This window comes from Lithobates pipiens, unplaced genomic scaffold (genome assembly GCF_037356315.1).
Source record: "Lithobates pipiens isolate NorthernLeopardFrog02 unplaced genomic scaffold, aLitPip1_a1.2 Scaffold_19, whole genome shotgun sequence".
Lineage (NCBI taxonomy): Eukaryota > Metazoa > Chordata > Amphibia > Anura > Ranidae > Lithobates > Lithobates pipiens.
In genome coordinates, this window is record NW_027507764.1 from 137,512,447 (window position 1) to 137,534,209 (window position 21,763).

Genomic DNA, 21,763 nt, shown 5'->3' on the forward strand with positions numbered 1-21,763 from the left:
CCCTGCCTAATGCTGTGCACACACGATCTGACTTTCTGGCGGGAAATGTTGGATGTGAGTTTGTTGGCTAAAAGTTCGACCGTGTGTATGCTCCATCGAACATTTGTTGGCCAACTTTCCGCCAACAAATGTTGGCTAGCAGGTTTTCACATTTTCCGCCAACAAAACTTTGTTGTTGGACTTCCGACAAGTCTGTAGCACAAAAGTACACACATGCTCGGAATCAAGTACGAGCTGGAAGGAGCTCAGTCTTGTAAAACTAGATATCACATGACTATTGATCGCCGTAGTCTTGTATGTCACTATGTTCGTAATTGTTGGCCAACATTTGTGACCGTGTGTATGCAAGACAAGTTGGAGCCAATAACCTTTGAACAAAAATCCAGTTTTGTTGTTGGAATGTCAGCGCAGGTTTCCACAAATAGCTTGAGTAGGCAGCCCCATTAAAATCAATGGGAGGCTGCTGGCTCTCACAGCACCCACTTGCACGCGAGTGATCGACCATGGATGCAGACTGCCCACTAGGGTTCTAGCATCTAATTGCAGGGAGGGTGCATTCGCAAGTGTGAACACATCCATAATCTGTCCAAAGTGAGAGGGAAGTCCCATCTTAGACAAGGGTCACCAAAAACATTTGTTAGCTTGGAAAACTTGCTTTCAACTCTTGTTCTGATAATTCAAAAATGATTTTCCCTTTCTTTCTGTCACACTACGAACAGTTACTAGGACAAATATCTCAATCTCCCCAATGAGAACTTACCCTGCTCACTCTTTACACTAACTAAAATAAAACGGGTTTTGCCTTTCATATTTCCCCACACTGTTCCCCACATACAGTGATCTGCATCTGAGCTCTTGGATGTGTTCACTTCCCAGCTGACCATAGCATGTCTGAACCAAGGGAAAAAAATAAAAAATACACTTTACAGCTAAATAGTAGAAGCTCTTGCTTTGTTGTGCAAACTGTAATGGCAACATGTATAAGCAGTGGAGACGCTGACATATAAAATGCAACTCCCTGCCCTACTACTGCAGGCAATTCTGTTGTTTAGGTATATTTTGGCTAGAGTTCTCCTTTATAGTATATACACACACACACACACACACACACACACACACATTTGGCTGCATGAATGCTCAATATTCCTGAACAATGCCCTTCAAGTGACCCATGTCTAAAATATTACTGAAGCAGAGACAAAAAAAAAAGGTAACTAGTTTTAAATGATCAACCAAGGATATGACACAATAAAACGATACATTTATGATTAGCTCACCGTACACGGGGAGCAGATTTGGATGACAGAACATGAATCACTGAAAGGATCTACGTGTTCTCAATCTCTGGTATATACAGAGTATCGAAATGTCAGCTGAGAAAAAAAAAATATTAATCCTAACTAAATTTCAAGGAGAGTGAGTTTTTGAAGACCTTACAAAAAGAAATTGATATATAAAAAGTGATTTCTTTTGTGAGAGTAGCTCATTGTTGCAGTGTGAAGTGATTTTATGACAGAATTTTAGCACAAACAAAAAAAAGCGATTTTTGACTTACCAAGAAAGTCAATTTCTTGGAGTACATCACAGGACATGATACATCATTCCTAGACTATTGGTTATGCTCCACTTCCAGGTGAATGGACACTGGCATAAAGAAAAGCTTAACTCCTCCCACTTCCAGCCTCAAATTTTGTCAGCAAGCAATATCAGCATGAAACCATAGGGGAGGAACCCGTATGTCCTGTGATGTGCTCCAAGAAAGGGATTTTTCAGGTAAGAAAAAAAATGTTTTCTTAATTGTACATCACAGGACACAGGGGAGTTAATTCTTAGACTACTGGGACATCCAAAAGCAATCTTATTAGGTGCAGGCGATTGCAAAGAATGGCTAACAGATACAACAGGAACAATCCCCTTAATAGAAAAAGATGAATAACAGAGAAGGCCCCCACAGTGCTGCCTGTATGACTCTCCGACCAAGGCCAATGTCCACTGAGGCCTTAGCATTCCCCATTGTAGCGAATGTATAGAGTAGAGTAGAAGACCAGGTGGCTGCCTTTACAGACCTGGGAAACTGAGGCCTGATGTTGAAAAGCCAATTAAGTAATAACACTAATGGTGGAGTGGTATTTTAAAAGAAGGGAAGAATCCCTACCTCTCAGGTTGTGCGCCTGAGTAAGGATTTGTAAAATCCAGCCAGCAATTGTGGATCAGGAAGCAGCCGGTCCCTTTATGACCCCCTAAGGCAGGAGGGAGTTTTGTGGTCCCAAAACAACTTCTATCTTGTTAAGTACAAGAAAAGGTTCCATACAGGATAAAACTGCAAAAAGTTTAGATACCCTCCAAATCAAAGTGATATTCACAACAAAGGCAAGCTTGCATGACAGGAGGAGGAGGGAAATCCAGAATAGGTTTAAACGGTGGCCCATGATGGACCATCACCAAAACATTGAGGCCTCACAGTGAGCATACCGGTGGTACAAAGTGGGCCACCCCTTGTACACAGGCACAAATCAAGGCGTGGGAAGCTAGCAGTCTTTAAATGAGCACCACTAAGGCAGAAACCTGACCCTTTATCCACCTCAGGGATAAGGACTTCTCCTGTCCCAACTAAAGGAAAGATAAAACCCATGCCGCAGAGTATTTTCCAGGATTATGCTTTTGTTTCATACCAAGCAAAGTATGCTTTTCATGTGTGGTGGTAAACCCTACAAGAGAGCTTCTGAGTCTTCAGCAAAGTGGGAATCACAGAGGTCATATGACCCTGTTCCTCAGGATTTGGGCTTCAATAGCCAAGCCTTCAAAGCCAGTGACTGTGAAGCAGGGTGGAACATGAGACCTTGAGTGAGAAGATAAAGACAGTAAGGTAGAACCGGAGAGTGTGTTAGGAGTCGGACTATGCAAAAGTACCATGCCCTCCTGGGCCCATCTGATGCAATGAGAATCATCTGAATTTCTCATTTATATCTTCCAAAGCAGATGAGACAGGAGCTTCAGGTGGGGGAGGGAGGAACGCATAAATCAGGTTGAACTGATTCCATTGAGCAACTAGGGCATCTACCTTAAAGGCCTAAGGATCCATGGCCCTGGACATAAACCTGTCCGGTTGGTGGTTGAATCTGTACAACATTAGCTCTATGTCTGAAATTACAGATGTTGCCTTAAAGCCACAGTTTTTGCTGCCCCATAATTTTGTTTATGGAAGGAAGAAGTCTGAATCCTTAGACACAAAAGTCCATGAAGTAGTAGTCCCTGAAGAAGTTAGTGAACAACTGGATGATGCCCAAGAGCTAGAGCTAGAGCTAGAGCCAGTTTGCTGTCCATAAATGAGTTTATGGAAGGAAGACAGTCTCCTGAAATAAGGAAGCTTAGTTCTATTGGTGCCAGATCCACTATGCCTGCAAAACACACAGGGGGTGCAATGCTCACAATCCTGAGTATCAGCACCAATAGAGGAGAAGGGTAGCCTTGGTTTCCCTGGTCGCAGTGTGGCCTGTGGTGTTCTGTTGCAAAGGGGACAAATTCCACAAATTGCTTCTAAGGGGGTTATCTACATTCTATACAAAGGTACTGCACAATGCACACGTGTACCTGCTTTTCATAACACACCACAAACAGATGCACAGGTGTGCCTTTACTAGGGGGCTGCAGTGACGCATTAATGTGTATTGACTCCAAGGCTAACTAAAGACGGATGTTGTGGTCACTACTCAAAGTGGTCTCCCTCTCAATGAAAACAAAATACCCCCCTCCCCCTTCTACCACCACTGCACAGATGACATCCACCGATGCTATAACTTACATACAGAAATCTTGCATGAAGAACTGCTGCTGCATCCCTCTACTTTACAGAGAACTCCCAGGTCTAAGGAAAATGCAGGGTTCACCAGCTGGGCCAAGCGTCGTAACAAAGCAGTTGGGGAGTGTGCCTATCCATATGTAACTAACAACATTAAGAAAGAAATTTTGGGGTGGACTGGTCAGCGGCCAGGAAAAGGATAAATTTGATAGTGGAAGGTGCCTGCTATAACGCAAGATGGTTATTTTGCTTTTAGGCTGGGTTCACACTGCTGCGGGGGGAGATCCGGATGTGATTCGCACCGCAAATCACATCCGATCTCCGTAGCGATGCGAGTACAGCCATACAGATAGTATGGCTGAATTTGCATCGCTCCCGCAGCAAACTCGCACGGGACCCTTTTTTTGGTCCGCAACAGAATCGGATCGCATGGGGTTCACACCAGGCGATCCGATTCCTGTGCGAGTCGGCAGATCGCACTGCGATATGCGGACGGATCTGGGGGTGTCATTAACATATCATTGACACTCCCAGCCGTCCGCATAGGGCAGTGTGAACTGCCGGCGGGAGTAATGCGATGCGGGAAAACGCCGCGGATTCGCGGCGTTCCCACATCGCAGCGGTGTGAACCCGGCCTTAGGTAGGAAAAGCAATCTGAAAGGCTGTCATTTTTTAACTTATCTGTTAAATTATATCTGATACATTTTGTTCCCTTGCTAAGAGCCTGAGGATTTCATTATTAACACTTTATTTGTACAGGAAGTTTCCACCACTACTCACATATCACTTTATGCAAATAGGGCGTAGCGCTACGCTTTTTCTGTATTGTATTTTGTTTTGATGTTGGCACACATATCAGTGTTTAGCAGCAATCCCATCACAGTGTAGAAATGATTAATATTTTACAATTTAGTTACAGTAGCGTGGTGGTATTTGCAATATACTGCATACCTTCTAGTATTGTATTTAGTAGCATACTTTAAGGCACTATAAACCTTACTATTTGTGTTTTTCACCTGCACAAGATCCTGTAGTTTCATGGGGTCACTTGCTGCCCTTTACCTGCAGCCTATAGTACAGTAAATCTTCACATTCTGATATCAGAAGTCTTGGTTTGTGCTCAAACATGAGGTATACAGAATTGCACTGCACAGGTCAGTGCAGGAACTCAGTCTGCAGTCTAATGCCCTGTGCACACGGTCGGAAATTCAGATGGAAAAGGTCCGTTCGGATTATATTGTCGGACAATCCGATAGTGTGTGGGCTCTATCGGACTTTGAGAGCAGGACCTCAAATTTTCCCACAACAAAATCTGATCAGACTTTTTCTGATCCATTGCAGAGAATTTCGATTGGACAAAGAGCCACGCATGCTCAGATCAAATTACGAGACCAAAGCTATTGGCTACTAGTCGCAACGTAGTCCCGTCGTAACGAATGAACATCATCACGTTCCGAATGATCGGATTTTCCGACAACTTTGTCTGACCGGGTGACCGGGTGTATGCAACACCAGTTTCGGACAAGATCCGTCAGAAAAAAAATCTGACGGATTTTGTTGTCGGAATGTCCGACCGTGTGTACGGGGGCTAAGAAATAACATGTGTGAGGAAACTACATATCCCACAATCCCTGAGTCTCCCAATCTAGCAATAGTGCAGGTGAGAGTTGTATAGTAATTAGATTAGACACTGACACAAACAGAAAGAACAATTAACAGAGAGGTCACCATGCTGGACAAAATGTGTTCACATCAAATTAGCACTCACATCAGCAAGGCATAGATTGGACGCTGTGTAACACGAAAAAAGGAAGCCGCCTGTCCTTTCAGTGAATATAGGATAAGATAGGTGAATGAATACATGGACAAAGGAATTTATCAGTAATGACATTGCAAACTGCAGCCACGTAAACCCATCATTACAAGGCAAACCGACACAGGGAATAGAACTATACAAATACCTAGTTAAAACAACAAAACATTTGACGATGTACAATGCCTATGAATACTAGTGCACATCATGAACTGGGCCCCTGGACTTCCCAACACCTTTTAGCAGAGAAAATCTTTGCAGTTTAAGGAACACTCTTTCATTCATCTTAGCAGTTGGCCCAAGTCTTATGTCAATAAGTGCTCTCATTTAGGATTTGTGTGCTTCTCACCTTTGTGTGCAATATGACACATGTCATCCTGCATCTTGGAGAAATTGGAATTGTCAGAGCCATTTGAGTATTGCTTTTCCTCCGTATAATCTATTGTAGATAAATTAGGGTTGGAAGCATGTAATCTTACATTTGCAGAAATAGTTGAAGGTACCTGGAAAAAAAAGGCTAGTTATTAAACGCTCATAGATACTCAAAACATAGATTTTTTTTCATCGACTTTCTAGAATAAGCACAACAAACATATATGAATATGACTTGCAAGCGGTACCAGTGGGAATGTTTTACGCACTTGAGTTGCATGTATGGAGATACTGCTTGTTTTAACCTTTGGTAAAAGATTAAGTGAACAAGAACAGAACAAGTGGTGAGACATTGGTTTATCCTTGAATCCACTGCAGCATTAATCATTTAATTTGTATTTCTATAGCTAAGGCCTTGTTCACACCGTGTGCAGAGACCTTAATTTTTCTGCAACAGATAAGGCTTCAACACTGCGGTGTGAACAGGACACATAACTGACGTGCATGAAAACGGGTGTCAACGTGTATAAAAACTCACTGAAACGTGTATTAAAATTGATGTAAAACTGATATAAACTCATGTCTCTGCAAGTGAAATCTGCATGGTTTTCCTTTCTTCACGCATGTATGGTGTGAAAGAGCCCTAAAATTCAATGTGGTGAACAGCGTAGAACTCTTATAAACAGATCCTATATTAAAGTATAACTAAAGGCAACCTTTTTGGCTTTGGATATCGTGGAGAGGGACAACACCTGTCAGTTTTTATTGCTGATTGGGCTCACTTTAAGGAGATTCACCCTCTCCTTTTGTCGTGTTTACCATTAGTATTGAAAGTAAAAGAAATTTCCAAATTTTTGGTTGACCCCAGAAAAGTAATAGTGGGGAAATTATCCAATGGGGACACTAGTTCTGGTGACCTGGGATCCCCAAGAAATTCCTTAACTTGCGGGGATTTCCCCTCACTTTCTTTTTGGCTATGGAACAGGAAGCAAAGGGAAATGTCCCCAATGGGACACAGATGGAGAAAAAAAAAAATCTGACAGGGGTTTTAACACTCCCTTGCTCTATACAAAATGAAAAAAAAAAGTTTTGCCTATAGTTCTACTTTAACACATGAGTACAATAACAAATTATTTAAATTGTCAGGAACCATAGATGGCTCAGTCCTAGCTGAATCAGGATTGGGCTGTGCAGGGCCATTCCTGAAAGAGTATAAATACATAGGGGATCAGGAAGAAGTGAACTGCATTTCTTATGTATATTATAACACTTTAAAACTGGTGGGAACCATAATAACTTCATACAAAGCTAATCTTTATCATCTGCAGTATACAGAAGACGTATCCCTATGCACTTCCAAACAATGGGGGTTATTTATTAAAGGCAAATCCACTTTGCACTACAAGTACACTTGGAAGCAAAGTTGCTGTAGATCTGAGGGGGGCATGCAAGGGAAATAAAAAACAGCATTTTAGCTTGCATATGATTGGATAAAAAAAAAAAAAAAAATCAGCAGAGCTTCCCCTCATTTCATAGCTTCCCTTCAGATCTACAGTGAGTGCACTTGTAGTGCAAAGCGATTTGCCTTTAGTAAATCAGCCCCAATGTCTCTAACTGAAGTATTTGTTGTCAATAAATAAACAATTAACAATTTGTCATTATTTTGGTCAGAACATTACTAGGATAACATTTTTTAATAAAACTGCTATTTCCTAAGGCTCAAAGTTCACACCGGCATTAAGAGCAGGCATTTGAGAGGCGTTAAAAAGACCTCTCAAACACCTATGCACAAGATACAATAGACACAATGTCCACACTAAGCACTAGCATTGCGTCGCTTCAAATTTGAAGCCTCATGTCGAGTCAGGAATTTGAAGTCTTTCAACGCCTCCCATTCAAGTCTATGGTAATGCCTCGCAAATGCTCTGGCAGCGTTAAGATTTGTTTATTTACTGTAATGGAATAGGTATTTGTGGGGCAGTTTTAACATTTGTCAAATGCTTCAAAACAGCTCATAGGGTGTTTGGGGAGCATTCTTAACTCCTCATTAATGCTTGTAAAATGCCTGCCTAATGCCCATTCTAAAGCTCATTGACTTCTGTCTGACGCCGATATTAATGCCATACAAACGTTATAGGAGCGTTTGTTGAGCTTTAGAAATGTAGTCAAGTGTGAACAAGCCCTAAGACTGGCTACACAATCAGAAACTTTCTTTCCTTCTGCCCAGGATTGAAGGAAAGAAAATGATTCCATTCCCCCATCAACACAGTCAGTATTGATGTGGGAATCTCTCTTGCTGCACTATTGTATTCTGGCAGCGAGAGGTTTCCCCAGCATCAGAATACAATGATCACGGCAGTGATCATACGGAAAAAACGGACAGGATGGTTGTATCAAAGTCGATCGATAGATCAACTTTAGTACATCCAGCCTACCCATGGATGGATCGAGATTTGTCCGGTTCCTGCTGAATTTCAAACCATCTATGACGGACTTAACTTAAGGCAGTGATGCTGAACATTTTCAGCTTTACTGTGAAATCATAGCCCTACGAATAGTGTGTGGTTTGAAGACAAACAAGGTCGTTTTAACATATTGAAACAGGCCTTCTTAAAGTGAATTTTACCAAGCCTAAATAATTTCTAATGCCGCGTACACACGACGGGACTTTCCGGCAGAATAGGTTCAACGGAATCATTCTGTCGGATAGTCTGATCGTGTGTGGGATAGTCCAATCGTTTTTCTTAAAAAAATTCAGACGGACCTAGAAATAGAACATGTTTCAAATCTGTCCGACGGACTCAATTCCTATCGGGAAAACCATTCGTCTGTATGCTGGTCCGATGGATCAAATAAGACGCAAGGGCAGCTATTGGCTACTGGCTATTGAACTTCCTTTTCTAGTCCGATCGTACGCCATCACGTTCAAAACGAACAGACTTTCTAACTGACTTTAGTCCATTTGTGTGTGGGCAAGTCCGTTCGTTCAGAAGTAGGTCGCAACTCAGTCGAAAGCCCGTTGGGAAGACCGTCGGACCTTTTCTGCCAGAAAGTCCGGTCGTGTGTACATGGCATAACAGTAACCACATGGACGAAGTGCACTGTCCTGGTCTTCAATCATGTGTCAATATGCAGGTCATTGAATCACAGGCCCATGCTGTACACGAGACCTTGACTTCTGGCCAAGTTGGAATTAAACACGGCCATCTGATGATGCTCAATTTTACTTCTGGTCATACACATGCTAATAAAAGCAATGCAGTGGGCAATAAAGGATCTGATATTTTGGTTTAGTTGCAGGATGAGGTGAATGAGATTTGAACTAGTCTTGGGTATTAAAGTGGTTGTAAACCCCTTACAACCACTTTAACCTATAGGTAAGCCTATATTAAGGCTTACCTGTAGGTGCAAGAAATATCTCCCAAACCTAAAAGGTTTAGGAGATATTTGCAAGAATAGCGGCACCGATTACTACGGCGCATGCGCTGTAGACATCGGGCGCAGGCGCACTGAGCATGCCGTTTCTAACAGTGATCATGCCGTTAGTGGCGGCACCAGCGCACATGTGACTGGCCAGAGCCGCGATACCTAGAAGTCACTCCGGATATCATGGCAGCGACGGAGGTGGTGACCGAGGACCAATACGGGGGCTTCGATCTCAGGTAAGTAAATCATAATGAACTAGCATGCATGTTTATTTATTTATTTATTTTTCTTAAAAGGCTTTACTTCCTCTTTAATGAAGAACCTTTGTAGGAGACTAGCACAAGTACTTTCAGGTACGAGAAGGTGCTGAACTTTAAGGCTGTTACCTTAGCAATGTTTTACGCCAGATCAGGTTTACTTTGATGAAAGATTTCTAATTAGGAGTAGTGTTGGAGCCAGGTAACTAAAGGCCTCTCTCTCTTACACCTTAGACTTAAAACAACAATCATTTATTTAAAGATTACTGGCACACGGGGGGAGCATGAATCTTTTATATACTCAATTTATATGTATAGATATAATCTCTGCTCACTATCCTACAATGAGACATGAACCCTTTAGTTTTTTGTGTTGGGATGAAGTGATGACATATTTAGAGAAGACAATTCTGTATGCTGTGGTCTGCACTGTTTTTGAGATTAGGGTATTTTGGTTCCTTTTTCTCTACAACACTATAGGGTTTTTATTTTTTTTTAAAAGGGGTGGGGGCAATCTGTATGTCACTTTCTTGAGCACTATTTTTGGAATCACGGATGGCATCTACAGTCAAATTCGAGAACACACACCTAACTAGTATACTATGTTATGTGGCTGATTTTTGAAAATTAGAGTATTTTTGAATAAAAGTGGCAGCCACAAATCTTAAACTGGAAGAAATAGACGTATGGGGAGGCTGTATAACGAGCAACTAGGTTCTTCTGACATGATGTACTGACCATGCAAATGATATTTTTCAAAGTCCATTTACACCTCTTTATAAAGTTGGCATAGCCCAAAAAAATTAAGCAAATATGACTAATAATTGTTAAAAAATAGCAAAGTAGCAAAACGGATATATTTCCTTTGGGGGGGAAAAAAATGTAACCTGCTTTTATAAATATATGAATAAAAAAAAAAAAAAAATATGAAGAAACAAACAATATGCTGTGAACCTCCACACTAGAGTTACACTGTAAGTAAGTAATTACAGATTTGCCAACAGAAAAATGTAGACATTAGAATGGGGGGTGGGCTGGATGAGCGACAGGTACGGAATTGTTTGATATTTGACAAAGACATTCAACAACTGGAGCATACACAAAACGGCCAGGGTTCCTAATAGAAAGTCTCAGCAAATTAGGTAAAAACTGGAAGTGGCTTCCACATGCCTTTCTTTTCTCATCCCTCCCTAACCATCTTCCATTCCCACCTTGGTCCCAACCGAATCCCTTTCTAAAAGTGGGACTACTAGTTTAGGGAGGTTGGAACATCCCTGGATACACTTCAGGTCCTGTAGGCAACTACAAATGCCTTAGTACAGGTTACCACCCTGGCAATCTCCATCTGGGGGTGGCATACTATACCGTTAGCAGCACTGGATAGGTCCCACCTGTTAAACCGTAAATGGACTTAGCAGTTGACCATAATTTTCTACTTCCACAAGATAATCGCTGGTGATACCTGAGGCTTGCAACATAGGACATGGAAACAAGGCTAAGCAACTCAACTATGCATTAACAAATAGGAACTGGGGTGCAGAAAATGGCAGCAGGTACTTTGGACTGCCATGTTAAAATGTTAAATGTTTGGCTGTAGCAAAAGGCAGTTTGTTCACAAGGGCTTGAGAACAGTACAATAATGAGTGTCTGCAGGCAACAGTGAAGCATGGTGGAGGTCCCTAGTGAGTTTGGGGGTACATTTCTGCAATTGGAGTTGGAGATTTGGTCAGGATCAATGGTGTCTGCAATGCTGAGAAACACAGGCAGATATTTATCTATTATGCCATACCATCATGGAGATGTGTGATTGGCCTCAAATTTATTCTGTAGCAGGACAAAGATTTCAAACATACAGTCAATATCATTAGGAACTATCTTCAGTGGAAAGAAGAACGAGGAGTCCTGGAAGTGATGGTTTGGCCCCCACAGAGCTCTGATCTGAACATTGAGTCTGTCTGGGATTACATGAAGAGACAGAAGGATTTTAGGCAGACTACATCCACAGAAGATCTGTGGTTAGTTCTCCAAGGTGTTTGAAACAACCTACCTGCTGAGTTCCATCAAAAACTGTGAACAGTGAACAAGCACTGTGTGTACCCAGAACGGATGCTGATTTGAAGGCAAAGGGTGGTGACACCAAATATTGATTTGATTTTCTCTTCTGTTTATTTACTTTCCATTTTGTTAATTGAGAAGAAATAAACTATTAAACACTTTTCTGAAAGCATTTTCACATCTGCCTAAGACTTATGCTCTGTACACTGGCATCCCAGTCTTAAGCCCCATACACACTATCAAATTTTCTGACGATTTTACCAAATCCATATAATATGAGTTAAAACCTTAGGAGTTTCAATTTGTATGCAATCATGCAGGCCCTTCTACTACATGGTTTTGGTAAATCTGAAGGAAAAAATAAGCAGAAAATCTGATAGTGTGTATGGGGCTTTAGTCTGTAGGGTTCAATATTGAGTCGGCCCAACCTTTGCAGCTATAACAGCTTCAACTCTTCAGGGAAGGCCGTCAGATTTAAAAGTGTGTCTATGGGAATGTTTGACCATTCTTCCAGAAGTGCATTTGTGAGGTCAGGCACTGAGGTTGGATGAGAAGGCCTGGCTCGCAGTCTTCACTCAAATTCATCCCAAAGGTGTTCTATCGGGTTGAGGCCAGGGCTCCGTCTGTGCAGGCCAGTCAAGTTCCTCCACCCCAAACTCACCCATCCATGTCTGTATGGATCTTTCTTTGTACACACACACACACACACACATGCACACACAGTATACATACAGTAACATTAGAGAAATATCACAAGCATATTGATTACCTGCAGAGAACCTTTTGAATCTTTGTTTATCCCCTTTGTCCTCCACTTCCTCTTGTTTACTTTTTCTTTTTTTGGACTTTCAAGAGCACCAGCCTTTTAGAAACATATCAGAATCAGTTATTACTGTAACATACCAGGTATTAGACCATTCCTTACAAATGCTAAGATGATGTACTTGAAGCAATTGCCTTTCTGAAACGACAAAGCTAAAAAACAAAAAAACAAAAAAAAAAAACAAACAGTCTCCAATACCGAATCCTATTCTCCTAAAGTTTAAAACTGTATTTCATTAACTCGTGCAATAAATTTACTATTTTAAAAGAATTTAAATGGACAACCCATCCAAAATGAATATTTCTGTTTCAAAAATCAACAAACAAAAGGTTCCCACTTGTCTTGATAGATTTTTTCATTTACATTATGCAGTTAGGGTTATGGGAGGGAGATCTCATTGTTGGAATATCTAAGACACACAACAATTCAAGGGATGTCTCAGACAACCAGCTTCTACATATAACTAATCACTCTTGGAGGACTTGTCCTTACAAATATATCATAAATTATTTACACCAATGAGTGAAACCAATAAAAGAAGAATGAGTGTTATATATTGTCCATCTAAGAACGCTACTAATTGTAACCTGTAAAGGTGAACTACGACAGCTGCAGTAGAAATTCAGAAAAATGCATGGCAATGTAAGTATTTGTCACATTGCTTTAAAGGCCAAGTTCATATTACACTATTATTTAGGGTGTAACTTGTTTCAGCACCCCACCTGAGCCCCATCCTTCCTTGTGACAGCAGGCAGGGGTTCTTCTCCCCTGCAGCCACTGTCACATTTTAAATTGGCCCAGCTGTGCGGGAACATCATACATTCACAGAGAACTGTGAATGAAAGAACTACATGTCTTGTCTGCCACCATGGCAGATGTTCTTGCAGTTTTAAATGGACTGCAAGAGCATTGATACATAGGCAGGAGCAGAACGCTGGAGTATGTTTCTACAGACACTCAACACGGCACACGTGATCCACTAATCGCGATTGCAATACATTGCAGTATCCTGCAGGAAAAATTAGCAAATGCATTTTTTTCCTTAAAGGTGATCTTATTTTGATTAAATTACTCCAAGGGGCGATCTTACTAAAGGAAGACTGCATTAAGATAAAAAAAAACGTTTGCCTTTACGACTCCTTTAGACACATTTTATAAATATATATTTTATATATATATATATATATATATATATATATATATATATATATATATATATATATAAAACCCCAAACCTTAAAAATACATGAAAATCATCACCTGGGGGCTCCAGGCAATCAAAGCTAAGTTAAGCTATTTTGGCCATACTTCTCCTATAGGTCGCAGGAGTGCATTTAGCTCTGCACTCCTGTGACCCAGATTCAGCAGACAGTTGGCTAAAGACAGCTGAAGTCACGGGGCTGGTCCAGGCTCTGCAGGGATCCCGCAAATGATGTCAGAATCCACCCAGATGCCTGGCCGGCAGCTGGCTCAGCACCCACATCCCCTCCACTAGGAGGGGATGCTGGAGGGGCAGAGCGGTGACTGACAGTCACTGTGCTCAGAGCGGACCAAATAACTGAGCAATCAGCAATCTTTGGTCACTCAGTTCTCGGGATAGAGACCGCGGAAGGACAGCTGTTTGAAAGTTTTTTCACGTGCAATGATGTTTGCACAATAATTTTGAATTAATTTCTTTGTAACGGTTATATGCAATTTATATTAATTTGATTGGCACAGCTGTGTTAGCACGTGTTTAACACATCAGTTATTATCACTTTTAATTAATTTCTTAATGTTCAAATAATATTTCAGCACTGAATTACAGTTTTTGCATCTTATGTTTTGCACATAGATCACCATACAAACCAGTTTTATCCCCTTGTCACAGACAGGCTATAATACGCCAGGTATATAATATTTTGGGTTTAGCGCCATAACCTATCATTCACACTTTTTAAACCCAATACCCCCCCCATTCTCTGGGGTGGAGGTTTTTAGGTAAAGGCAGCTCTAACCCATTCACTCTTTCTTTATCTATTTTATTCATTTTTCACTTAGCTTTACTTAAGTCACCCATAGGGTGGGCAGTCCGTAGCACAACTTTATTTATTTATTTGTATATGTCTTTGCAGGGAAAACCAGGGCAGGTGATCAGGGCACATATCATCAGTGCCCCTGATTATAGGAAAGCCCCAGCAGTGCCCATTAATGCCACCAATCAGTGTCCATCAGTGATGCCAGTCAGCACAGCCTTTCAGTGCCCATCAGTGCCACCTATCAGTGCCCACTAGTGCCGCCCATCAGTGCCACCTATAGTGCCCATCAGGGTGGCATATTAGTGCCTCCTCATCAGTGCCGCCTATTGAGTGCCCATAAGTGCCTCCTCATCAGTGCATATCAGTGGAGAAAAATTGCTCATTTAAAAAATGTTTTGACAGAAACTAAGAAAAACATTTTTTTTTCAAAATTTTCGTTTTCTTCTTTTTTTTTTTTTTTTTTTAATAAAAAACTTAGCGGTTATAAAATGGCACCAAATGAAAGCTCTATGTGTGCGAAGAAAATGAAAAAAAAAAATTTGTTTGGGTACAGTATTGCATAACCGAGCAATTGTCATTCAAACTGAGACAGCGCTGAAAGCTGAAAAATGGTCTGGGCAGGAAGGGGGTGAAAATGCCCAGTATTGAAGTGGTGAAACAAATATCACTTGCCAGCACCACGTGTACTTTATTAGTGTTGTTAGTTTAGGCAGTTTCAAAAATGTGAAAGGCTCACTAAAAGGGTTAAGCTTTACACCATTTTTGATGAGTTTCTCTATATCAGTCCACACATAAAACAAGTTAGGACAAGCAGTCCCCAATCTTGGACTACCTGGATGGCATTTATTGCAGGGGCAGAGTACGTCCTGTGAAGAACCTCCATGTTTTGCAGCAGTTGACTCATTTCCACCAAATAACTCTGACACTGTGAAAGGTCTGTGGGCACAAGAAAATAAAACATAACAATTAGGGAAATGCAACTGACACAAAGGCACAAATAGTCTACTAGCGAACAGATATTGTTTCCCTATTTAACTGCATGAGAAACATACATCAAAGCTGAAAATATGAATGACACAAATTAATGCAGCTCTGTATTCATCAACACATCATGAATTTTAGTTTTTTTTTTTATTTCAAGCAGTGTTGATACCTAAAATTTGAATCATCAGTCTCTTACATTTCCTGTACAACAGAGTTCAGATTGTGGAAAGGAGAATCAGCATAAGGAGTCAATAAGTTGTACTGCATCACAAGGATATGCTGTTAGTAGAAGAGAGCAGAGTGACATCGATGAACTCATCAGTCTGCTTCTTCTCCTTTCAATGTTCAGTGAAACAAGTCCTATAATGCCGCGTACACACGATCGGACTTTCGGCAGACTTGGTCCGGCGGAAAGGAATCCGTTGGACAATTAGATCGTGTGTGCGCTCCAGAGGACTTTTTGTTCCCAAAAGTCAGACGGACCTAGAAATAAAACATGTTTAAAATCTATCTATCTATATCGAACTAAAAATTGGGAAAACCGTTTGTGTGCTAATCCGACCGACCAAATAGGACGCAAGGGCAGCTATTGGCTACTGGCTATTGAATTTCCTTGTTTAGTCCTGTATACATCATCACGTTCAAAATGAACGGATTTTCGAACGGACTTAGTCTGGCCGTGTGTGGCCAAGTCTGTTTCGTTCAGAAAGTCAGAACACTTTCCATATACAGTATGTATTTCAATAGTGTATTTAGCAGTTTGCCTGGAGATCAGCTTAAAAAAATAATAAAACAATATTCTGACATTCTAAGAAACTTATCATATTCAAACCTGCACTTGAAATTATTCCCATATAAGACAAAGGCTCGGTTTATACTGCCGCGGCCTGAAAGTCGCACGACTTCCTGGCAACTTGAGTACTATGATAGACGTATAGAATAGAAGTCGGATAGAAGTTGCCTTGTAGCAGTACAGGAACCTTTTCTGAAGTCGGAGCGACTTCAGACAGGTCTCATTGACTAGCATGGGATTTCACATGTCACGCGACTTGGGGTCTCACAAGCTGGATCCCAAGTCACAGCAATGTGAACTGAGTCAAACTCTCCAATCAGAAATAGAAATGAAAAAATCTCAGTTATATGGCTCACATATACATCCTCCCTTTGACCATACACTGATTGAAGTTCATCCAGTTCAGCAGGGACTAAATTGGTTGAATTTCTAACAGTGTGTGGCTGTCCCTGCTCACAAGCTGGAAAACTTTTGCAGATCAGCGTCTGAAGTCGCTGATCATTGTATTCTGACCGAAGCTGGTCAGAAAACAATGTCTTTGTAGGGAGGGGATCCCTCCACATATCGAATTTCTGTGGATGGAAAAATCTGTAATGCCACGTATACACTATCAGAATTTTGATCAGAAAAATCTCTGATGGTTTTTCCGATGGCATTCCGCTCAATCTGTCTTGTATACACACGGTCACACAAAAGTTCTCTGAACTTTCGACCGTCAAGAACGCGGTGACATACAACACTACGACGAGCCAAGAAAATTAAGTTCAATGCTTCCGAGCATGCGTCAAATTATTTCCGAGCATGCGTAGGAATTGTGCACGTCAGAATTTGTACAGACGATTGGAATTTCCGATCGGGAACATTTTCCGACCAAAAAATAGAGAACCTGCTCTCAATCTTTTGCTGGCCGAAATTCCGATGGAGCATACACACGGTCGCATTTTCTGACCAAAAGCTCTCATCAGACTTTTGCTGGTGGAATTTCCGATCGTGTGTACGGGGCATGAGATTATTTTTTTTCATTCAGCCAGTGAGCTGAGCAAAATAAAAAAAGTCCAGTTTTACTCTTATAGCAGCTGTGTGCCTAGTTCAACACCATTGCCCTCTGAAATCTAGGTAACCATTTATATACTGTATTTGGTTAGTTTAGCCAACTTAGGCTGGATTCACACCTATGCAGTTTTAGTGCTTTTTGCATTTTGCAGATTTGCACTAAAGTCCATTTACCATGGATTCCTATGGAACATGATCTGTAGTGCAAATCTGAAAAATGCAAAAAGCACAAAAAAATGCATAGATGTGAATCCAGCCTTAGTCACCTATCTTCATCCAGCCTGCTGATTGGATAATGAAAGAGCACCAGCACATTGATTTAAAACATCCCTGTACTCTCCTCTCCTGTAGGCATGTCCGGTGTTAAACTGACAGCACTGTGCAAAGTATTAGAAGTCCTAATTAGTTTAGAGTTAGTTTTACTGTGCTGGAAACTACAGATGGATTATATCAAGGCATCTTTATGTACCAAGATTGTTTTTTATTTTTATTAATTTGTCTGGAGTTTGGCATTACATTTCCAACACTACAACATAAAGCTGCCGAGAGTTTGGAGCTCTGGATTGTGCTCTGTGCTTGTAAAACTGCTGATATTTATAAATGAATAGATTATATTGTATACATTTTTAATATGGCTTTGACCAGTCTGAATTCTGTAACATAATGTCACATAATGTCATATAAGATATTCATGCATTTGTAATTTTATTGAGTTTTCTGAATTTTGTGGGAAGAACAGGGCAAACCAATGATAAAAAAAAATATGATTAAAGTTGAACTCAAAGCAAAATGCTTATTACGTGAAACATTGTATATATATGGCAGCGTTTTTCCTGCCAAAGGATTTGCAATTCTGTCCATCTGGTCTTGAGATTTGCACAACACAACCCTATCTGGCAGGATAAACAACGTGATTTTTTTTTTCTCTCTCCCTCTTTGTCTCTCTCCCTTTCTGAATACTCTACATTAGTACATGAGCACTGCAGCACAAATGACGGGTCCTTGTGCTGCTTCTCACTGATCCAGTCTGAGGGCTGCTGTATGGCGGACTGCAAAAATTACATTGATTGATTTATAAATACAAAGCTGCAACAATTTGTGTATTTGATGTGTGCATTAAAATCTTTCAGATTCGACAAATACTAGATTACACAGAAAAAAAATGTCAAATTATACATTACGGTGCAAATATGTCCAAACTAGTTATGTTTTTTTTTTTTTACACTGTTGCATTTTTAAAGACACTTGCCATTTGCTCTAGTTTGGATTTGAATTGTAACCCATGATAAGACCAATTAGTATCCACTATTCATGCATGCAGTCATCTTATGCCAGCTTTCATTGTGCCCTGACGCATCAAGTTTTTGGCTTTATGCTAAATATTAGAGGAATACTATAATAGTAAACATTGTGTTACTATTGCAAGGTTTACCTGCAAGTAATTTTTCACATTTTTTTTATTGCTTTTGTTGGTGACTATTTATTTGCCTTTACCAGTCACCAGGCAATGTTATGACAATCTATCCTTAATATGCCCCTGCCCGGTCTTTAAAATCCTAAACTGGCGAGGGAACAAAATTACAAATGTCTTTCTGAGCAGCATGAGATCCAAATGCCAGGGGCTCCAACATGCAAATATTCACAACTACCCTTGAATACTTTCCAACTGCATAGTAAGTCTCTCAAGATGACATTTTTAGAAGACCTTATGGGTATATATTAGAGGAAGTTCAGTTAACCATACAAAACTGCCTGTTTTTTTTTTCCCCAAACACAAAACTGTACACATTTTTATATACAGTATCTCACAAATGTGAGTTCACCGCTCACATTTTTGTAAATATTTTATTATATCTTTTCATGTGTCAACACTGAAGAAATTAACAATTTGCTACAATGTAAAGTAGTGAGTGTACAGCTTATATAACAGTGTAAATTTGCTGTCCCCTCAAAATAACTCAACACAGCCATTAATGTCTAAACCACTGGCAACAAAAGTGAGTACACCCCTAAGTGAAAATGTCCAAATTGGGCCAAAGTGTCAATATTTTGTGTGGCCACCATTATTTTCCAGCGCTGCCTTAACCCCCTTGGGCATGGAGTTCACCAGAGCTTCACAGGTTGCCACTGGAGTCCTCTTCCACTCATCCATGACAACATCACGGAGCTGGTGGATGTTAGAGACCTTGTGCTCCTCCATCCTTCATTTGAGGATGCCCCACAGATGCTCAATAGGGTTTAGGTCTGGAGAAATGCTTGGCCAGTCCATCACCTTTACCCTCAGCTTCTTTAGCAAGGCAGTAGTCATCTTGGAGGTGTGTTTGGGGTTGTTATGTTGCAATACTGCCCTGCAGCCAGGTCTCCAGTGGGAGGGGATCAGGCTCTGATTCAGTATGTCACAGTACATGTTGGCATTCATGGTTCCCTCAATGAGCTGTAGCTCCCCAGTCCCAGCAGCACTCATACAGCCCCAGACCATGACACTCCCACCACCATGCTTGTCTGTAGGCAAGACACACTTGTCTTTGTACTCCTCACCTGGTTGCTGCCACACATGCTTGACACCATCTGAACCAAGTAAGTTTATCTTGGTCTCATCATACCAAAGGACATGGTTCCAGGAATCCAAGTCCTTAGTCTGCTTGTCTTCGGCAAACTGTTTGTGGGCTTTCTTGTGCATAATCTTTAGAAGCGGCTTCCTTTTGGGACGACAGCCATGCAGACCAATTTGATGCAGTGTGCGGTGCATGTCTGAGCACTGACAGGCTGACCCCCACCCTTCAACCACTGCAGCAATGCTGACAGCACTCATATGTCTATTTCCCAAACACAACCTCTGGATATGACACTTAGCATGTGCATTTAAATTCTTTGGTCGACCATGGCGAGGCCTGTTCTGAGTGGAACCTGTCCTGTTAAACTGCTGTATGGTTTTGGCCACCGTGCTGCAGTCCAGTTTCAGGGTCTTGGCAATCTTCTTATAACCTGGGCCATCTTTATGTAGAGCAACAATTCTTTTTTTTCAGATCCTCAGAGAGTTATTTGCCATGAGGTGCCATGTTGAACTTCCAGTGACCAGTATGAGAGAGAGTGATAACACCAAATTTAACACACCTGCTCCTCATTCACACCTGAGACCTCGTAACACCAATGAGTCACATGACACCGGGGAGGAAAAATGGCTAATTGGGCCCAATTTCTACTCACTTTTGTTGCCAGGGGTTTAGACATTAATGGCTTTGTGTTGAGTTATTTTGAGGGGACCGCAAATTTACACAGTTATACAAGCTGTACACTTTACATTGTAGCAAAAAAAAAAAAAAAATGATATAGATTATATATATATATATATATATATATATATATATATATATATATATACACACACATAAATACACATACATACACACACACACACACACACACACACACACACACACACACACACATATATATATAAAGAATGTGTACAGCTTATGTTTGGGTAAAAATATATATACACACCCACTATATTACCAAAAGTATTGGGACACCTGCCTTTACACCCTTTGCAGCTATAACAGCTTCAACTCTTCTGAGAAGGCTGTCCACAAAGTTTAGGAGTGTGTCTATGGGAATGTTTGACCATTCATCCAGAAGCGCATTTATGAGGTCAGGTACTGATGTTGGGATGAGAAAGCCTGACTCGCAGTTTCCGCTCAAATTCATCCCAAAGGTGTTCTATGGGGTTGAGGTCAGTCAGGCCAGTCAAGTTCCTCTACTCCAAACTCGCTCATCCATGTCCTTATGGACCTTGCTTTGTGCACTGGTGTGCAGTCATGTTGGAATAGGAAGGGGCCATCCTCAGACTGTTCCCACAAAGTTGGGACCATGAAATTTTCCAAAATGTCTAGGTATGCTGACGCCTTAAGAGTTCCCTTCACTGGAACTAATGGGCCAAGCACAACCCATGAAAAACCCCCCACACCATAATCCCCCCTCCACCAAATGTTTTGGACCAGTGCACAAAGCAAGGTTCATAGAGGATACGGAGGGGCGAGTTTGGGGTGGAGGAACTTGACTGGCCTGCACAGAGTCCTGAACCTGATAGAACACCTTTGGGATGAATTCGAGTAGAGACTGCAAGCCAGGCCATCTAGTCCAACATCAGTGCCTAACCTTCTGGAAGAACAATCAAACATTCCCATAGACACAATCCTAAAACTTGTGGACAACCTTCCCAAAAGAGTAAAAGCTGTTATAGCAGCAAAGGGTGGGCCAACTCAATACTGAACCCTACGGACTAAGACTGAGATGCCAATAAAGTTTATGTGCGTGTAAAGGCAGGTGTACCAATATATATATATATATATATTATATATATATATATA

The 21,763-nt window shown here is 41.0% G+C and overlaps 1 protein-coding gene across 2 annotated transcripts in view; it reads right to left on the reverse strand.

The window, feature by feature from the left end:
• OSBPL3 (oxysterol binding protein like 3) overlaps window positions 1–21,763 on the reverse strand; it is a gene marked incomplete in the record, with an annotated part of 261,328 nt that overhangs the window by 61,205 nt on the left and 178,360 nt on the right. For both annotated transcript variants that reach the window (XM_077491306.1, XM_077491305.1), the window contains 3 exon segments: window positions 5,962–6,115; window positions 12,492–12,584; window positions 15,396–15,499. In XM_077491306.1, coding sequence (XP_077347432.1) covers window positions 5,962–6,115; window positions 12,492–12,584; window positions 15,396–15,499 — 351 coding nt within the window.